Here is an 18,986-nt window from a genome sequence, read left to right as displayed (position 1 = left end):
TATTTTTAGTTTGATGAAGATGTATATATAGATATATAGATATATATACACACCTTCATATATGTGTATATATATATAATTTATATATTATATATATTATATATTGTGTACATATATATACATATGAAGGTGTATCTATATCTATATCTATATCTATATCTATATCTATATCTATATCTATATCTATATCTAAACAAATACTACCTATAAATCCATTTCCCACATTACCAAACCTTATTGGCCCAGGGTGGCACTTGGTGCTGGCACGTGCAGCCTGGCCCAGTGCTCAGGGCACATTTGTCTCATCTCTCATGTTAAACCTGGTTCCTGTAAGTTTGCAGGTTGTGTTTGTTCTCTGCTGAAAATTGACTCACGTGAAGCTTTAACAGGGGCCTGCAGAGTGAATTATAGAAATGAAATTGTAATTATCAGGTGATTTCATTGCTTCCCTAAAATAATTCTCCTGAACAAAGCAGCAATTCACAAAAAAAGGCTGCTCAAGTTCATCCATGCTGTGTTTTCATGATTCAGCTTATTTGAGGATTCTTGAGCAAAAACTGCTGCTCCTGCTCTTCCCTGAGGCAAGAAGGTGTTAGTGGGAAGGTGTTAAAGGGCACTTTGGTGAGCTGGGCCGAATGCTTTATTTCTGAAGCAGCATCAGCCTTCCTCTGTGGCTTCCTTCAGGTACTGAGTCACCAAACCACATGTGAAGTAGTTGTTAGCTGTCAACAGCAATGTCAGGTGTCAGCTCTTGGAAACGTTCCATCTAATGCACTTCTTTCTTTGCACAGAAAACAGATTAAAAGCAAAAATCCTGGACAACTTGAGCAGACACAGGTCAAGCCCAGAGCTCACCTATTTAAACACATTTATGAGTAGAGCACACCCTGTGACCTGTCAGATATTGGTTCATTAAATTCGGTGAGACAGAATTTTTTTAGCTGATGGCTGACATTGATTTAATGAATTCTTCAGGATCTAATTCTTCTTCAGAATTCTTCACTGATCAAATGAATTCTTCTGAATTCTAGAAGATTCTAGATCAGGAAGGACTTCTTCCTGGAAAGGGTGGTCAGGCATTCGAAGGGGCTGCCCAGGGAGGCTTGGAGTCCCCATCCCTGCAGGTGCCCAAGGAGCACCTGGACATGGCACTCGGTGCTCTGGGCTGGTGACAGGGTGGGGATTGAGCACACGTTGGACTTGATGAGCTGGGAGGGCTTTTCCAATCTCAATAATTATGTGTTTCTAAGTCTAAGAAGCCAATTTCTTCCAGGAACTGCTCTCCAAGTTCTGAGCTGCTGGTAAAGTTTTCTTTGCCTGTGTGGGGGCCCGATTTCAGCAGCTTGAGCTGAATAATAATGGGGTGCTCTGTTTGGAGCAGTTTTTACAGGAGGGCCGTGAAGAGGCTTTGAAGCCTAGCTGGGGGAGGGGAATAGACTGTGTGGTTGCTTCCCTGCAGTAGGTACACGTAGAAGCAGGTCATTCCTGCCTATGGAAAAATCCATCTTTTCTGAGCTTTGTGGTGCTCTTCACTTTTTCAAAGGAAATTTTCAAGATTTTTGCCTTAGGAGAAACCAAATGCATATTTCATGCAAACCTCCAGATTTTGTTGGATCACCTAGGAAACAACTCTCTCTCTTTATTTTCTTCAGAATAAGGCTTTTCTTCTCACTTTCCCCTTGTCACTTGTGGCACCAAGCTCCATTGACAGGATCATCTCTTTCAAAGGCCGCTGCCCTGCGGTGTCCAGAGGCCACTGACAGACACCTGAAAAACTTCCTTGAAGTTTTTTCAGCTCTAGGCCAGATCTTCATTTCCCCCACAAGTTTGTCAGGAAGCTAAATTAGGACTGATTCACATTTGGATCAACAAGATATAAATACAGAATGCCCAGAAGGTGCAGAGAACACCATGCTGGGAAGGGCTGTTCTCTGGGAGGAATGAGCTGTAGCTGAGAACAGAAGTCCTGTCCTTACTCCTACAAGCCCAGTTGTGGTATTTGCACTGGTGTGTGAGTCCCTTCCGTGCCTGCTCCCCGGTGGGACAGTTTTTACTTTAACCCACAGCAGGTATTATTTACACAAATGCTCTGTAGGTGCACGAAGCACCTGGAGCCTCTTTTGCATGGAAAAAGCTGGAATGACACGAGAATTTTCTCCTCAGGTGAGATGAGCTGCTGGGCCTCTCCTTTGGTACATTTCTTTAGCTGAATTTTAATACTAAAACCAGCGGGGAGCCATGAGAAGGTAGTGGGATTCAAAACATGCCTGTAGAACTCCCACAACATTCCATTGGCTTGGAATAGACTTTTGGGGCGCTGCTCAGCAGGGGCTGAAGGTGAGTCCAGGTGTGCCAGAGGCCAAGGACGCCTGGCTTGGATCAGCAATAGGGTGGCAGCAGGAGCAGGGCAGTGACTGTCCCCTGAGCTGGCACTGCTGGGGCACCTCCAGTGCTGGGGTCAGTTCTGGGCACCTCATGATCAGAAGGAACTGAGGGGCTGGAGTGTGTCCAGGGCAGGGAACAGAGCTGGGAGGGGCTGGAGCCCCAGGAGAGGCTGAGGGAGCTGGGAAGGGGCTCAGCCTGGAGAAAAGGAGGCTCAGGGGGCCCTGGTGGCTCTGCACAGCTCCTGACAGAAGGGGACAGCCGGGGGGGTCGGGAATAGGGACAGGGAACAGGGACAGAAGGAGAGGGAACGGCCTCGGGCTGGGCCAGGGGAGGTTTGATTGGATATTAGGGAAAATGTCTTCACAGAAAGAATGGTCAGGCATTGGCACAGCTGCTGGGGCAGTGGTGAAGTCCCCATCCCTGGGGGCATGTGGCACCTGGGGACAGGGGTCAGTGGCAGCCTTGGCAGCGCTGGAGGAGCAATCAGGCTTTATGATCTCAAAGGGCTTTTCCAGCCTCTCTGACTATGAAAGCTGAGTGTGCTTCCCATCCCTGCTTCCCAGGCAGTAGCCACAGGACCTCCTGCCCAGGGGTGGCTCTGGCGTCACAGCACCAGAAATCTGCTCCCTTTCTCAGCGGGGCTGGGGGTGGGTGTGGACAGCAGCCAGGCAGGGTCATGGCAGTGCCCAGGGAGTGTTCACTGTGTCAGATTCTGCAAACAAATTGCAGTAAATCAATGCCCCCAGCATTGATCTGAGCTCTGAAAGGCAGATCCAGCCCCGGGGACTGGACTTTGGTTCAGCTCCCAGGAACTGGAGCGTGGAGAGCCCAGAGCTTCCCCAGTTCCTGGATGAGGAACTGGTGCTGCTCTGCTCCAGCACCCACCATGTGGCACCAGGCACTCCTAACCTACTTTCTCAGGGTCATTCAGTGTTTCGTAGCCTTTAGGCTTTTTTCTCCCATTCATCTGCTTCCTAAAATAATCCTGGTTACTCAGCATCTCTTCCTGTGAGACTTCCCAGGCCCTCAGTCATGTTCTTCAGCTTCTCTGAACCACCAGAGTCTCCTTCACACTCACCACCCTGGTCCTTCACAGGTTGTTCCAGGTGAGCCCATGGCTCCCAGGATGTTATTCCCATGTTAATCCTTGCCTGTGCCAACATTCTGCTTTTTCTGGGCTGCCTCATGTCTTTGTGCCAAGATCTCTCCAGAGCTGTCTGAAATCATCCTTGGTTGCTTTTTCTGAGTCAGTGCCGTTAATGTAAAGCTGTCACAGAGCTTCCCAATTTGCATTTTTTGCCTTTATCTGCTCTGAACTTTATCACTGCTGCCTCCTGACTGAGGATATTTAAGTTCTCCCGTTGTCTCCTGATTTCACCCTGGAAAATCCTATTTATGTTCATCCTCCTCGTCACATCTTACCCTTGTCTCCCCTTCTCAGTTGATTAATAAATATCTCAGTGACTGTGATACACCGATGACTCTGGCTTTGCCTCGGTGAAAAACAATTTCTACTTTGTGTCCTACTTTCATAGGCACTTCCAACAAACCTTTGCATCCTGCCTGCTGAGTGTTTAGTGCTGAGGGGCATCCAGCAGCCTGGGTGACGTGGAGCTGCTGGAGCTCTCCCAGGCTGGGAGAGCTGGGGGTGCTCACCTGGAGAGAAGAAGTTTAGGGAGACCTCAGAGCCCCTTCCAGACCCTAAAGGGGCTCCAGGAGAGCTGGAGAGGGACTTGGGACAGAACCCAGCCCAAGGATGGCCCAAAGCCTCAGGTCTGGACTGTGCCAACCCGTGGTGCAGCCTGGCTCTGCAGGGTGGGGATTCTCCATGGGACCTTTGGGGTGCCAACAGCTCATGATAATGTGGGGACAACGGCTGGGATCGGGCTCCACTTGGACAGGGCTTGAACGTGGCTGGGGAAGCACCTGGCCTTGGTTTGCGTGAAGCCCTGGAATTTCCCAGGTGGATCCAGCTCTGCTGGATGACTGGGAATGTTGCTTCTCTGTCTCTGTTGTATAATGGGATTACAGGAACCATGTTCCCTTTTCAGTGGTCCAAGGTCCAAAGAAGAAAACCTGTTTGGGAGCTGTGTGAGTTTGGAGTATTTTTGTGGGAGTTTTGGCTGTTTGTGAGTTTAGGGTGTTTGTTGTGTGACTTTGGGGTATTTTTGTATGAGTTTGGGGTACTATTGTGTAAGTTTGGGGCATTTTTGTTCGAGTTTGGCACTTAGCACGGCACAGTTTCATTTGCTGTGTTCCTGCAGTGATCAGTGGGTGTTTCTGTGCAGGTGAATCGCTTTAACAAGGTGGAGGACAGGGCCATTTTCATCACTGACAGACACCTGTACAAGATGGACCCCATGAAGCAGTACAAGGTGATGAAGACCATCCCCCTCTACAATGTGAGTACAGCTCTGGGGATCCTCATCTGGGGCTCTTTCAGGGCAGTGTCTCTTCTCTGTAGTTCCATTTTCATATCCATAAAATGGAAAAAGTCCTTGGGTTGCAGTTTCAATATATTTAATGTCTTTATAACAGTCATAGTGCAGTTATTGCAACACCAAAGCATCAGGGTGGGATTGTTGGGGTGTCCTGGGCAGGACCAGGAGCTGGACTGGATGATCCTGGTGGGTCCCTTCCAACTCAGCATATTCCATGGTTCTATGGTTCTATGATCATATTAGCTTTTAATTTTGGTGCATAAAATAAAAGCTAAACCCCAAACTGCCTCTTACACTTCTCTACTCCCTCCCTGTTTGTTTGCTTTGCTGGGTGCAGGATCCTGGCCCTGGCAGGGGCTGGCATTTCACAGCACCTTATGGCACTATTCCTGTGTCAGGGTTTGTTTGATCCTTCAGGTCATGCTTGAATTTTTTTATTTTTATATTTGTTCATGTTTAATGTAAATCTTCTCAAAACTAAACTCGGAATTACGGTGAAGTCTGGCCTTGGGGGTAGCAGGGTGGAGCTGCCAGGCAGTGGATTTTCAGGGATGGAAGGGGTGGGCAGCACCTTAGCTTTGCTCCCCAGCATCCTGGAGCAGGGATTCAGCTGAGTCTCCCTCAGCCCGAGGTGACAGTGCTCTGGTTATCTCCAGCCTCCAGAGCCTGCCTGGCTGCTGGGAAATGCCCTGCACGGATTTACTGGGATGTTTGCATTTGGAGGAAGGACAAACCTGGCATTTCTGTATTGCTGGGAGGGCAGGGGTGGGATTAGGGTGAGGGTGAAATCTCATCTGCAGATGTGGAGGGGATGATTAGCTGCATCCATAATGTTGGGTTTAGAGTCTCCTCCTGCCCTCCTTGCTGGGCATCAGCCTCAGCTGGGCACCCAGCACAGCGCATCCATGGAGTAGCTACTCCCAGTAGGAATCCTGGCTGCAGCAGGCAGTGTCTCCATGGCAGTGTCTCTTGTTATGAAAGGAAGGTGCCCTGAGCAGCTGTTTTCCTGGCTGCTGTGCTGTCCCAGCACTGGTGTCTCTGTGCTCTGAGGGGCTGGCAGCACATCCTGCTGTGTGCCTGTGTAAACCAGGGTGCAGACACCCCCAGCCTGGTGAAAACCAGAGTGCAAACACACCCAGCCTCCCAGCAGAGCTCAGACACCCCCACACTCAGGGCCTTTTAGCAGAGGGGTTTTCCACACCTGATTTTCCAGGTGTTCCCAGACAGGGGTTTTTTGGTGATGTGGAAATGGCAGGATTTTGTCCATCAGGATTTCTCACTATTGGTTTCTTCACCCTTACTTTACCAGAGGGTCCAGGTCCCTGAAATTCACTGAGTGAAGGAGTAATGAGAGATAAATCTGTGTTCATCACAGGACAATGTCTGTTTCACCTGTGTGCCTGATGGGTGTAAAGGTGCAGATTGTACATTCACAGCAGCACAAGACCAGATCATTTGTTGGTCACCTGAACATTTCCCTCTGAAATCCTTAATGCCTTAAACAGTAGAGCTAAGCAAGTCAAGTACAATTTCAGGTTACTCATAGAATATCTGTTACTAAGAAATGTCAGTAATTGTTGCTTTTTCACCAATAAAAGATGTGTCTAAAATAGAATATCCATTCCTACAGAGAGCCCTGGGGCATGCTTTGTGGTGGTCCTGTGTTGGCTATTTTGGCTCAGTGTTGGTTGCATTTTTGGCTCTATGTTGAATTTTTGGTTGTATTTTGGCTCAGTATTGGTATATTTTGGCTCTGTGTTGGTCATGTGGCTGATTTGCAATTCCTCAGGACAAGAGCAGTTAATGGTCTCTTGCTCTGAGTTCTCACATTTCTGCAGCTATAAATCAGTTTTATTGGTAGATCTGCAGTTATTCCCTTCAGTAACCTACCACAGGGAATCTTGGCCAGACAGCTTCTTTGACCTGAGCAGGAGTCCTTGAGATTCCAGGGGTCCTGGAGTGCTTGGCATAGGAGGGATGGGTCCAAGAGGTCCAAGAGGACCCATACAGGTTGTCAAGGTAATGTTCCAGACTGGAAATTTGATTAAACCAAGCTTTGGTAGATTCTGTGGTGTAAAATTCCAGCCCTGTTGGCCACAGCCTCTATCTGTACCTGCTCCTCCTGCCCTGTGTCCTGGGGGGGAGCCCCAGCCCTGCCTGCACTGCTCTGGGACTGGAGTGGGCACTGATCCTGCTGATGGATCCAGAGCCCCCTGAGCTGCAGGAAGGGGAGAGGAGGAGAATTTGGGGTGCCTTTGATTTATACACAGGACACCAAATATTTCATAGAATAATGGAATTGAATTTGGATTGGAAGGGATCTTAAAGCTCATCCAGTGCCACCCCTGCCATGGCAGGGACACCTTCCACTGCCCCAGGCTGCTCCAAGCCCTGTCTAACCTGGCCTTGGACACTTCCAGGGATCCAGGAGCAGCCACAGCTTCTCTGGGCACCCTGAGCCAGGGCCTGCCCACCCTCACAGGGAAGATTTTTTTTCCTAATATCCAATCTAAACCTACTTCCTTCCAGTTCGTAGCCACTCCATTTGTATTTCTTTTGCCAGGGTTTCTCAGATTCAACTCTGGCAATCCTTTTGAGCAGTTGTTTGTTCCTTGTTGTAGTTATGTTTCATATTTGTTGCCTAATGTTTATATTTGTGTTGTTTTTCCACCCCTGAGTTGCCTTGCACCCTCTCCCTATTTTTCTGTGCTGATCCCCCCTTTCATGGAAGCCCTTCCACCATGTGAGGGAGGCAGTGGATGGAGTTGATCAGTGATACAGAAATTCCTTCCTTTTTGGGACAAGAGCAATGGTTTGAAATGTTCTGAAGGTTTTTTGAGGGGCAAATGGACAATAATGACATCAGTAGTGATGTGTATCCATGGAGCAGCCCTGTCCCGTGTTTGAAGAGTGTTCTCTGCGAAGAGGGATTGTCCTTCCCATGCACAGAGGTGAACCAGGCTGGAATCCTGGAATCCTCTGCCTGCTCCTCTGCTGCTCCCTGTCAGCCTTTCGGAAGTGCCCTGTCAACACAGCAGCATCCTCAGGGGTGGTGTTTCCATGGAGATCTCACTGGAGACAGTCAGCTGATGGCTGCTACACACACAAACTTGTTTTCAGCCCAGGAAATCGCTCCCCATCTCCCAGAGCCAGGTTTGCATGGCCATGGGTGGGGTGGAGTCCCTCCTGTCCCTGCACAGTGCCAGGCTCTGCACTGGCACAGGGGAAGGGCTGGGAACTAAACCAGGTTTGATTTGCCTTAGATGGAAGGAAGGAATTTTTTACAGTGAGGGAGGTGGGGCCCTGGCACAGGGTGCCCAGAGCAGCTGTGGTGCCCCTGGATCCCTGGCAGTGCCCAAGGCCAGGCTGGACAGGGCTTGGAGCAGCCTGGGACAGTGGAAGGTGTCCCTGCCATGGCAGGGGTGGCACTGGGTGATCCTTAAGGTCCCTTCCAACCCAAACCATTCCATGGCTCTGGGTGAGGAATGTGCCATTCTCTACACAACCTGACAAACAGCAGCTTCCCTGTCAGCCCTGCTGGTTTTTCCACGTGGAGATGCTGCTTTGGGGGATTCTCTGTGTGGATTTTTCATCTGCCAGCACTCTGGCATCACCTCAGAGTAGCAATACACAGTGACCTTCTTGTTTTTACCTGAATTAAAACCAAACAGGTAATGGCTGAAAGGAATGAAAAGGCACCCAAGCAACAGAAAGGCTCTAGCAGCCACATCTCCCCTGCAGTGGTGAACATAATAAAGGATGTTCTGCAGAAGCTGAGGATTTTTTCCTGCTCTTCAAGCAGGGCCAATATTAGTGTTGGTAAATACTGAGATAAGCACCTTCTCTGAAATGATTTCTTTTGTGTTGCATTTATTCGCTCACAGTCTTGTGGGGAGGGGTGAAATGGGAAGATTTTGAAGGGCTCTTGGCCTCCTAACAGGGTTCTGTTGAATAATTAATGTTTAAATTGCCTTTTCAAATCCGACACTGCGACTTGTTCATCTTTCACACTCGCTGCACATTTAAAACCTCGATGGCAGCAATCCCTGTGGTGCTATTGTGCTCACAGGAGGGTATTTAAGCATGCAAATTAATTTTAAGGGACACTGTAAAGCCAGGCAGCTGTCAATGCCTGTGCATGAGGTGGAGCTTGTTGGGAAAGCATTTTGTAACCCCAAAATAGCCTGAACATGGAATAAACTCCACCTGTGCTGGTGCAACTGGTAGCAGGAGGGCCCTGCCTGGGGTTTCTGGGTCAGCAGCTGCTGTCCTTCATTCCTGGGGTAACAAACCAACAGAATCCCAGGGACTGGACCTTGTGTGGAGTCTGATCCTGAAAATAGGGCACAGACCACGCTGCTGTGGCTGGGCTGGGCTTTTCTGGGCTGGCTGAGGCATCCAGAGCTGCTGGAGCAGCTTCCTTGGAAATAATTCCTTGTGAGCGCCGCAGCAAACCTGGGGAGCAGCCCGAGCCCCTGGCGGCCCTGGGCTGCCAGGAGTTGGGAATCTCCAGCTGGACTGGGGGACACAGGAACCTTTTCCCCTAAACAAGGGAATGATGAGGCTGTAATTTCAACAAAATGCTTTATGGGTGCCTCTCACTTGTAGGGGAATGGGGCTTCCCTCTGCAAATTCCTGGACACAAATTCCTCCGCTCAAAGGAGTCCTTTAATGGACAGGGAAAGTCCTCTGTGCTCTCTGTGTACACATCATCCTTTCACTTATTTTATTTTATTTTATTTTAATTTAATTTAATTTAATTTAATTAATTTTCCCATGTATTATATTCTATGGATTTTATCCCATTTATTATATTCTATTTCTTTTATTCTATTTTCCTTTCTCTGCTCTGCTGTACTTGACTTTTGAGGCTTTTTTGCCCTCTTACACATTGTTTCCCCAACACAGATCCTTTTTTTGCTTTCTCTAATATTCATCTGAGTAACCTGTGCTCCCAGATTGCCCCTCCTAAAAATTCCCTGGTTTTCCTTTGTGAGATGATCACAAAGCTTTTGATGAGCCAAGTGCAATTACTTAACAGACAAGAAGAAAATGCCAGAAAATAAAATACCCAAACCAAACCCTTGCACCTTTTTGTTTTGTCAGAAGAGGCAGACCTTAATCCATGCCTAAACATGGGAATCATTGTGGCTTTGCCACGTTTGTGACTCAAATTCTTCCTAAATTCTTGTTACCTGCAAATCACAGTGGCACAGAGTTGTTCAGGTTAAAAAAGACCTTTAAAATCATCAAGTCCAGCAGCAGCACCACCAAACCACACCCTCCAGTGCCACATCCACACGTTTTTTGGACACTTCCAGGGATGGAGACTCCACCCCTTCCCTGGGCAGCTGTGCCAGGGCTGGACACTCCTTTCAGTGAAGGAATTCTCCCAGTATCCCACCTGACCCTTCCCTGAGGCTATCAGATACCTCTGGTTTCCCAGAGTGTGGGGGCTTGGAGAGGCTGCGGGGCAGACTCCTGATGAGTGTGGGATGCAGTGGTGTCAGCCAGGGGAGGTTTTGGGGAGAGCTTTTACCTGGGGCTGTTGGGAGAGCAGCTGGTGCCATCCTTGGTGGGTGCCCCATGGCCCTGGGGAGGGAGAGGGGCACAGCAGTGACACAGGAACTGCCTGGAGAGGGAGAGGGGCACAGCAGTGACACAGGAACTGCCTGGAGAGGGAGAGGGGCACAGCAGTGATGCAGGAGCTGCCTGGGGAGGGAGAGGGGCACAGCAGTGACACAGGAACTGCCTGGGGAGGGAGAGGGGCACAGCAGTGACACAGGAGCTGCCTGGGGATGGAGAGGGGCACAGCAGTGACACAGGAACTGCCTGGGGAGGGAGAGGGGCACAGCAGTGACACAGGAGCTGCCTGGAGAGGGAGAGGGGCGCAGCAGTGACACAGGAGGTGCCTGGGGAGGGAGAGGGGCACAGCAGTGACACAGGAACTGCCTGGGGAGGGAGAGGGGCACAGCAGTGACACAGGAACTGCCTGGAGAGGGAGAGGGGCACAGCAGTGACACAGGAGCTGCCTGGAGAGGGAGAGGGGCACAGCAGTGACACAGGAGCTGCCTGGGGAGGGAGAGGGGCACAGCAGTGATGCAGGAGCTGCTGGGAGCCATCCCAGGCTGGATGGGGACACTCTCTCACACCTCCCAGGCTGCTGAATTCCACAGAGCTGCTGTTGTTTCTGCTTGCTCAGCTGCTGGGGGACATCCCCCACTGTCACCCCTCAGCTCCCTGGTGGCGGTTGGGAGCATCCTGGAGAGGAGAGAACCAGTCTGGCAGTGGCAAAGGCACAGGCAATCACGGAATCATGGAATGGCTTGGCTTGGAAGCACCTAAAGCCCATCCAGTGCCACCCCTGCCATGGGCAGGGACACCTTCCACTGTCCCAGGCTGCTCCAAGCCCCATCCAGCCTGGCCTTGGGCACTTCCAACATTTTTATATCAGCACAGCAAACATTGTTCTCCCTTTCTCTCCTCAGCTGGTGGGGCTGAGTGTCTCCAATGGGAAGGACCAGCTCGTGGTGTTCCACACCAAAGACAACAAGGATCTCATCGTTTGTCTCTTCAGCAATGACCCCTCCAACGACAGTAGGATCGGGGAGCTCGTGGGAGTCCTGGCCAGTCACTTCAAGAGGTCAGTGCTGGGGCTGGGGCTGCTGGACACCCATTCCAAAGTGGAGATCATCCCTGGAGTCACTGTGGTGCTGGGCTGCAGCTGGAGCTGTGGTACTTCACTGCACTCCTGGGATACCACAGTGACCTTTCTTCCTGGCATTTTTGGGACACACTTTCTACCTGCAACTCTTTGTTGCCTCTTCTGCCTTCCCTGTATGTGTGTGACAGCCACAGGTGTCTGGGGGACAAATATCACTGAAGGTGCACTTGGGGTCTGTCACAACAGCTCCTGAGGGCTTCCTACAGCCAAACTCTTCATATTGAAAATTAAGATGGAGCCTTTTTTTGCGCAGATTGACCCCTGCCCCAGTACCATAAATCACCAGCAGGTAATTTATTGCTTGAGCAATAAATCATTGCTGTGCAATGTCATCTCTGCTCCCTGAAGTCTGTCTCTCTTGTAAATCCCTGAGCCAAAGCTGGTGATTTGGTACGGGGGTATCTGGGATTGAGCTCCTGGAGCAGCAGGAGTCACCTGGATCCCAGGAGTGAATTCCAGGCTGCCCACACCAGCACCAGGCACAGAAAGGAACTCCAGGGAGAAACAGGCTGTGGAGGGAGCAGATCTTTGGGTTGTTCCCTGGCTCCTGCAGAGGAGATTCCCAAGAGGAATGATGCTGCTCAGCACGTGCAGCCTTGGCTTTGCTGTTCACAAGCTCCACAGAACTGAGAGAGCCTTTATAGGTAAATCTTCATACAGAGCTGTGAGTAGCAGGAAAACGAGAGGGAATTTTGGTCACTTTAGGTCCCTGGGTATTTTTCCATGAATTCAAGAAGACTGTGCTGGTCCAGCCACTTCACACCATGGTGTGAAGTTCAGGACTGGCCCTGCTTCTTTGGGCAGAGGCTGAGTCCATTGGAAATGGATTCTCAGCATTGGCATAACTCATTTGGGGAAATTTGGTGCTGCAAAGCAACAGAAAACATTCTCTAGTTTTGCTTTTACCTAAATATTATTTCATGTCAAAGGCAGCTGCCCTTGCAGGCTCAGGAGATTCTGTGAAGCAATGCACTTTGTTTGGGAATCCTGGAAGTCCCTGGAGTTCTTCTATCCAGCATCACCTTCAGGTGGCTGATGCTCCTCAGGGCCTTGCCAGATCTCTGGTGTGGGGACGGGCTGTGACACTGTTGGTGACACTCCAGCTCCTGTGTTCAGTGTCCAATTATCCAAAATTGCTTTTACTTTTGCTCAGATGGGTCCCCCAAGCACCAGCCCTTGTGTCACCTGGTCCCCACTCAGCCTCAGGCAGAGGTGCTTCATTTTAACAAAGGATGTTGTGACCGTCAGCCTGAAACATTGCACCATTCTCCTAAAGGTGGAAACTGCTGATTTCCAGTTTCTTACACTGATTTAACAATGACATTTCTATCTTTAAAAAGAATTTGGTTTAATCTAATCACTGTCTGTAGGAGAATGGCAGTTAAATACATTTATGTGCTGATCAGCTCCACTTAACACAATATTAGCATTATTGTAGTGCTTGGAATGACAAATTCAGCACAGCTGGGTAAATGGGAGAGCTGTTGTAGAAGCCCCTTTTTCTCCAACATCCAATAAAGTTTCTGGATGAAGGGCAATGCACAGGACAACTTGCATTTAGTTTCCCAAATATATAAATATGGTTTCCCTCTTCAAAGCAATATCTGTAAATCAAAACATTCAGGAATGTATTCATGTTTTCCATCACTTTCCATTTTCCTATCATCAAAATCTCCTGTCAGTGAATGGGATTAGCTGACCCTGTGCTGCAGAGGCACTGGGGAATCCCTCATTAGTCGGGATTAGCTGCGGGTCGTGTGCCCTGGCAGGGGTCGGGTTTCTCTGCCCTGCCCGAGGAGGTGCTCGCTGTGAGCTAAGGCTGGAGCCAGCAGGAAAATCTCAAGCCTAAAAGTTCACTTGCTTGGAAGATCCCACCCATGGTGGGGTTTAAGAGCTCTGCTCCAGCCAGGGTGTGGGAACAGCTCCCGTGGGTTCCAGGGCTCTCTCTGAACATTAAAAGCCATTTCCAGCCATCTCAGCACCCATCCTGAATCCCTGCTGGGAGGCTCTAGCAGGGCTGGGGTGTCACAGGCACCTGTGGTTGTGTGGTGGGTAATGATCCTTTACCTGTGTGTGTAATAAAATCACGTGAGTTCAGTGCCATTCTGTGGTGTAGGAAAGGGGAGGAGGAGGCTGCTGGTGCCACCTGAGCTGAGGACACCCAAACCTTCTCATTCCAATACTTTCTATCAGTTTTGGGTTTTTTTTTATTCTAAACTCTTTGAACTGGGAACTTCAGTGCTCACACATCTATTAGGGAATTTTGGACATTTTCAGCAAGAAGTAGCTTGGACATTTTAGAACAATTATAGAGGTGACATCTCTGAATGCTGCATTCTGCAGCTGCTTTTGGGCACGAAGGCTTCACATTTGGGAATGTTTTGCCTGAGTTCACATTTCTTTGCATCACCTGTGAAAGCTTCATGAAGTTATGTCTTTTAAAAGTTATTCCTGGTAGGAATTGTCTTACTTTGAGATTGTGGTTCACAAATAAGTGTTTATACAGGGGAAAACTAACATGAGGCTGCTGTGAGCTGTAGCATTTTTAGTGGAGTTAACAGGAGTTCAAGTCATGCTTCTACTGAGTCAGCTGGATTTGGGGTTTTTTTACAATGCAGCTGAATTCCCAATAGAAATTATGGGAAGCTGGATGAGGTGTTGATGTAGTGGCCACAGAAAGTTCATGTCTGCCTGCAAAGCAGTGTGTAGTGTCCATGAGCCTGAGCTCCCCTGGGAATTTTCTGGCCGTCTCCACATCAGGGATGGGCATCTCCTGCCAGAGCCCAGGAGAGCTGGGATCCAGTGAGTGCCTGGAGCAGCTGGGAGGATCCAGTGGTCCCTTGCAGAAGCAGGTGTGTGAAATCTGGGTCACGTTTCTGCCCTTGGTGCCCAGCAGGAAGCCAAGGTGCTGTGCAGTAGCTCAGAGCTCAGTGCCCTTGGTCCTTGGTGTGCCAAGGCAGGGAGCAGCTCCTGGGAGCTCTGGGTGTAGCCACAGCCTCCCTGCCAGTGCTGGGGCTCAGGGGAAGGGACCTGAGGAGCTCTTGGAGGAGAGGGGGTGGGTGTAGAAGGGCAGGATTATATTTGCCCTCTCCATTTTACATCCTCACAGCCCCTTGGGCTGTAGAAGATGTCTGGAGTCAGCAGTGCAGGGCACTGAGGACTTCCTGGGTGCCCTTCACCTGAGATGACCCAGCTGTGGTCACCTCCCTGTGCTCTCACCATGCTGTGCCTCCCACCTGTGTGGGGTCCTCCCCGTGTGGGTGGTCTGAGCCCTGGGGGTGCTCAGGTGTCCCCAGGGAAGGTGCCTAAGGCCCATCCTGTTCCCAGGGGTCATTCCCTGCCCGCTGGGAGCAGGCAGGGTTTGTCCTGTCTGGCTGCCCACGCGCTGGGATCGGGGAGTCGCTGTCCTGCTCTCCTGTGCTTTCTGTTCCCTAATCCCCACATTGGCTGGGCCACAGCCCTTGGGTTCCTTCCAGGATTCCTGGAGGGAAGGGGAAGTTAAAAGAGCAGTCGAAAGCAATCCCTGCAGAACTCCAGCAGAAAATCACTTGCCTGAGGATAATTTCATATTTTCCATTGTGCTTTGGGGCCTGTCATCCGTTTTTAATCATTAGTGTGCCCTGGATTCATCTTCCTTAGTTCTGGGCCTTACCCTGGAGCGTTGGCTCGGGTGCTGATGGAGCAGGAATTCACCCAGGGGGATCTCAGACTGCCCCAGGGGCTGGGGCTCCAGGTCCTGCCCCACACGGGGCTCCTGGTAGTCCTCAGGAAGATCACATTCCCCCTGTCCCTTCCTCCTGCCCTTGTGCTCCATCCCTGCATTTCACTGCATGAGTCAGGTGGCAGCAATTTCTTTGGTTGGGGAAGTGGAGAAGTTTGGGTGTTGGATTTAGTGTCACCTGCACGTGTGTCACTGTAACACAGCAATGTGGCTGGGCAGGTGCAATTTATACCTAAATTACATATGTAAATTGAGGAAAATCCATGTGTATACATAGATAGGCACACATCCCAGAATCCTGGGGTGGCTTGGGTGGAAGGGACCTCAAAGCCCACCAGTGCCACCCCTGCCACGGCAGGGACACCTCCCACTGGCCCAGGCTGCTCCAAGCCCTGTCCAGCCTGGCCTTGGGCACTGCCAGGGATCCAGGGGCACCACAGCTGCTCTGGGCACCCTGTGCCAAGGCCCAGAATATCTGCAAGAATTGGGGAAAAATATGTTTATATTTATGTAAAATGTAGGAAATTCTATGTATATGCACCTATGTACAAAGGTGTAAAAAAACCTGGGGGAAATCTGTGCCCTCAGATTTCAAACCAGGTGAAACAGGCCCAGGCTTCCCAGCCTTCCAAGCCAGACTTGCCTGGGGAAGCACATCCCAAAACACCTCTGTGCTTCCCTCAGCCCATGGGGACACAACTGGGATTAAAGCTTTTTCTGCTGAATTCTGAGCAGAGCAGGAGCCTGGGAGGGGAGAAGCGAGGTCACACCTGGTGGGGTCACACCTGGTGGGGTCACCAGAGGCTGCTCATCCCTTGGAGTGGGTTTAGGGCAACCCAAAGCTGAGCTGGGGCTGGAGAAGACACCTCAGGGCATTCAGAAAAGCCTTTTTTAGGGGGAAAAAGAGCACTTTGCTGCTTCCCTGGCATTCAAAGCTTCAGCCACAGAACTGGAACTGCTCCATTCTGGGGATGAGGCGTTGTTCCCCTGACACCCCGCACTGCAGAGGTCACTGTCAGGTAAATCCTCCCCAGAACTGCAGCGAGCTGGGGAGGTTGGATCTGTTTGCTACAAAGAGAACTCACAGATGTTTTTTGCTGGTGTTTGCTCTTTGTTGCAGTGGTGGCAAACAGAGCTTCTGCAAACACAGAGAAGTGCGAGGGTGGAACTGCTGCCATTATCTCAGAGATGCTGTTTGAGGGGATGCTCTGGAGCTGAGCAGTGATTTTGTTATTTAGCCTGAATGCAGAGGAGATGGAGACAAACACCCCATAAATACCCATTTTCAGCCCACTGTGAGAGAGGAGGAGCACTTGCTACATTTTTGGTCCTGTCTGTACACAAAGCCAGAGGAGATTGCACTTGGGGTGATTTTGATTGTTTAGGAAAAAAAAAAAGCTCAGCTCAGTGATCAGCCTGGTCTGGAACACAAATAATTTGATTAAAATAGATTCAAGATTTTTTTATTTTATTTTTTTTTCCACTGATGTGGAGAGACAAACCTTTGGCTCAGGCCCAGGAATCAGGTGATCAGGGGTTAAACCTTCCATTTGTTATATAAAGATGCTTTTTCCTATCAAAACTGGGCTGATTTTAGTCAGTTTAAGTTTATTCTTTTCTTTTAAAGCTGTTTACCTTTCTCTGGTAGAAACCTTGATTAACTACTGAGATTCAGGGAGCTAAACCAGGAGCATCTTCTGTGTAGCCAGGGACAGTTGGGAGGGGACCATGGGGATATTAATGATGGGATTTTGGGACAAAGGAAGGAGGAGGAGCCCAAACTGGTTCAGGAGAACAGGAGCGTGGCTCCCAAAGCCTCTCCCCAGGGAAATAACCATGTCCTGGGGCAGAGCCTGCCCTCAGAGGAGGGGTGGCATCCCTGGCATCACAATCTGTCACTTAAGCTTTGAGGAGATCCCTGAGCTGATGCGGTCTCCATCATTTTTAATCATAATCCATTTTTAGGCAAGTTCTGCTGGGTTTTGGGGGGAGCCTGAACCCCAGCAGCTTTTAAGCACCAAGTGCTTGACCCTGCAGAAGGGCAGTGGCAAAGGGAAAACATTTTCCTTATACAAAATAAATGGGGAAATAAACAAACTGGAAAGATTGGCCTAATTCTCTTGGCTTGTCTTTGTGACTTCAAAAAAAAAATTCTAGGCTTCAGCTAAGATTTCTCTTTGGTTGATGGTGTGTATAAAGTTGGACAGGGCTTGGAGCCACCTGGGACAGTGGAAGGTGTCCCTGCCTGTGGCTGATCCTTAAGGTCCCTTCCAACCCAACCCATTCCATGATTCCCAGCAATCTGCTCTGGTAATTCCTCTGTCCACCTCACAGTTGTAACTTGGGTTGAGAAATGAGTTTTCCTTGGGAAAACAAATGAAAGATTTGTTGTTTTGAGTGATTCCAGGGCATGGATGGGTGGAATTACCGCACCCCGCTGAGACTGTCTCTGGTTTAATTCTTTTACATCCTGGAAAACTCTTGTTGCAACTGAGTTTTTCCAAACACTTGTCCTGTGGGAAGGGAACTCATTAAGGAACTTAGAAGAGGATTGTTCCCTTCCTCAAAACTTATCTTCCCTCTGCTGCTGCTGCTTATCCTCCATCTCTGAGTGGGTCCCTGGCCAAGGAAGCCTCCCCAGCTCACATTCCTGTGGAAAAGTACTTTTTGTTACACTTCTCAATGTGCTCCTGACATGGAAAAAATATTTGTCTCCCTCAGTGTTGGGTTAAGCCCTTTTCTGACCCAGAGATAGGGTAACTGAGAGGCATTTTAAAAGCTTTTATTCTGTTTTCAGTGTTATGTGAAGGGTGAGACAATACAGATGTTATAATTTACACTATTACAATCAAAAGGTAACTATTTTAAATTACAGTACATTATAAGTGTTTCTTAGCTTATCAGCTTTTGCTACACCATGCTGTAAATGCCTTAAAGCCAATCATCTAAAATTACCCCTTGTGAATCTTATTATAATGCACCTTTCATAGTTTTGTTTCTCCAAAGTATCTAGTGTCATTTGCAAGGCCATCCTTTGAAACTTGTTTCTGGTTCCATTTCTCTCTCAGCAATGCCTGTCCTATTCCATGGCATTTCTGAGGCAGCATTTCTTATCTCAAAGTTTACACACTGATACATACTATGTAAACCTTCTATCAGACTTTAAGAATTTTCTGCAATTTCATTTCCCACACCTCAGTCCTGGATTTATGATACTGAGAACACAGTGAGCTCAAGGGAGGGGTTTGGGCTCTCACCAGGCAGATGAGTTTGTGTGAATCCTTTATTTGAGTCCCAGCTCTGCATCTAAAAGTCAATTCTTGTGTCTGATAACATAAATAGTAACAATTAATTGTGTTTCATGGTCTTCCTTTGAGTCCAGAGAGGTTTACTGGTCAGTTTTCCTCCCCTAATCTGCCTGTGCCCTGCTACCATTGTGTGCCAGCAGCAATTTTGTACAAAACCCTCTGGAAAGAGGATTCAGTATTATTCCTTTTTATCCTTTATTCCAGCAGCCCTGTGTAACTTTGGTGCTTTCCCTTCTCTGAGCAGCTCCCGGATGCTAAAGCTCCGTGTCCAGGGTTGTCCTGGGAGGGAGCTCCTGGTAAAACTGAAGTTCTCGGGGCTTGAGGTGCTGAAGGAGATTGAAATTCCCATGGTGTCGCTTGGGGTTTCCTGGAGTTGTTTTGTGTTCAGGAAATCTTCCCCAGGGCAC

The 18,986-nt window shown here is 49.2% G+C and overlaps 1 protein-coding gene across 7 annotated transcripts in view; it reads left to right on the top strand.

Annotated features, from left to right (window-relative positions):
• Positions 1-18,986, top strand: part of MYO1D (myosin ID) — a 157,944-nt gene that overhangs the window by 87,970 nt on the left and 50,988 nt on the right. For 4 of the 7 annotated variants that reach the window (XM_068212158.1, XM_068212154.1, XM_068212155.1 and 1 more), the window contains 2 exons: positions 4,674-4,787; positions 11,315-11,469. In XM_068212158.1, coding sequence (XP_068068259.1) covers positions 4,674-4,787; positions 11,315-11,469 — 269 coding nt within the window. Of the gene's footprint in view, positions 1-4,673; positions 4,788-8,497; positions 8,646-11,314; positions 11,470-12,255; positions 13,243-18,986 lie in introns of those variants that run through there. The other 3 variants (XR_011005783.1, XR_011005782.1, XM_068212156.1) reach the window with 3 other exon arrangements.

Source organism: Anomalospiza imberbis, chromosome 22 (genome assembly GCF_031753505.1).
Source record: "Anomalospiza imberbis isolate Cuckoo-Finch-1a 21T00152 chromosome 22, ASM3175350v1, whole genome shotgun sequence".
In the NCBI taxonomy this organism is placed as follows: Eukaryota; Metazoa; Chordata; class Aves; order Passeriformes; family Viduidae; genus Anomalospiza; species Anomalospiza imberbis.
Note: the sequence above shows the minus strand (reverse complement) of the source record. Positions and strands in the feature narration are given on the sequence as shown.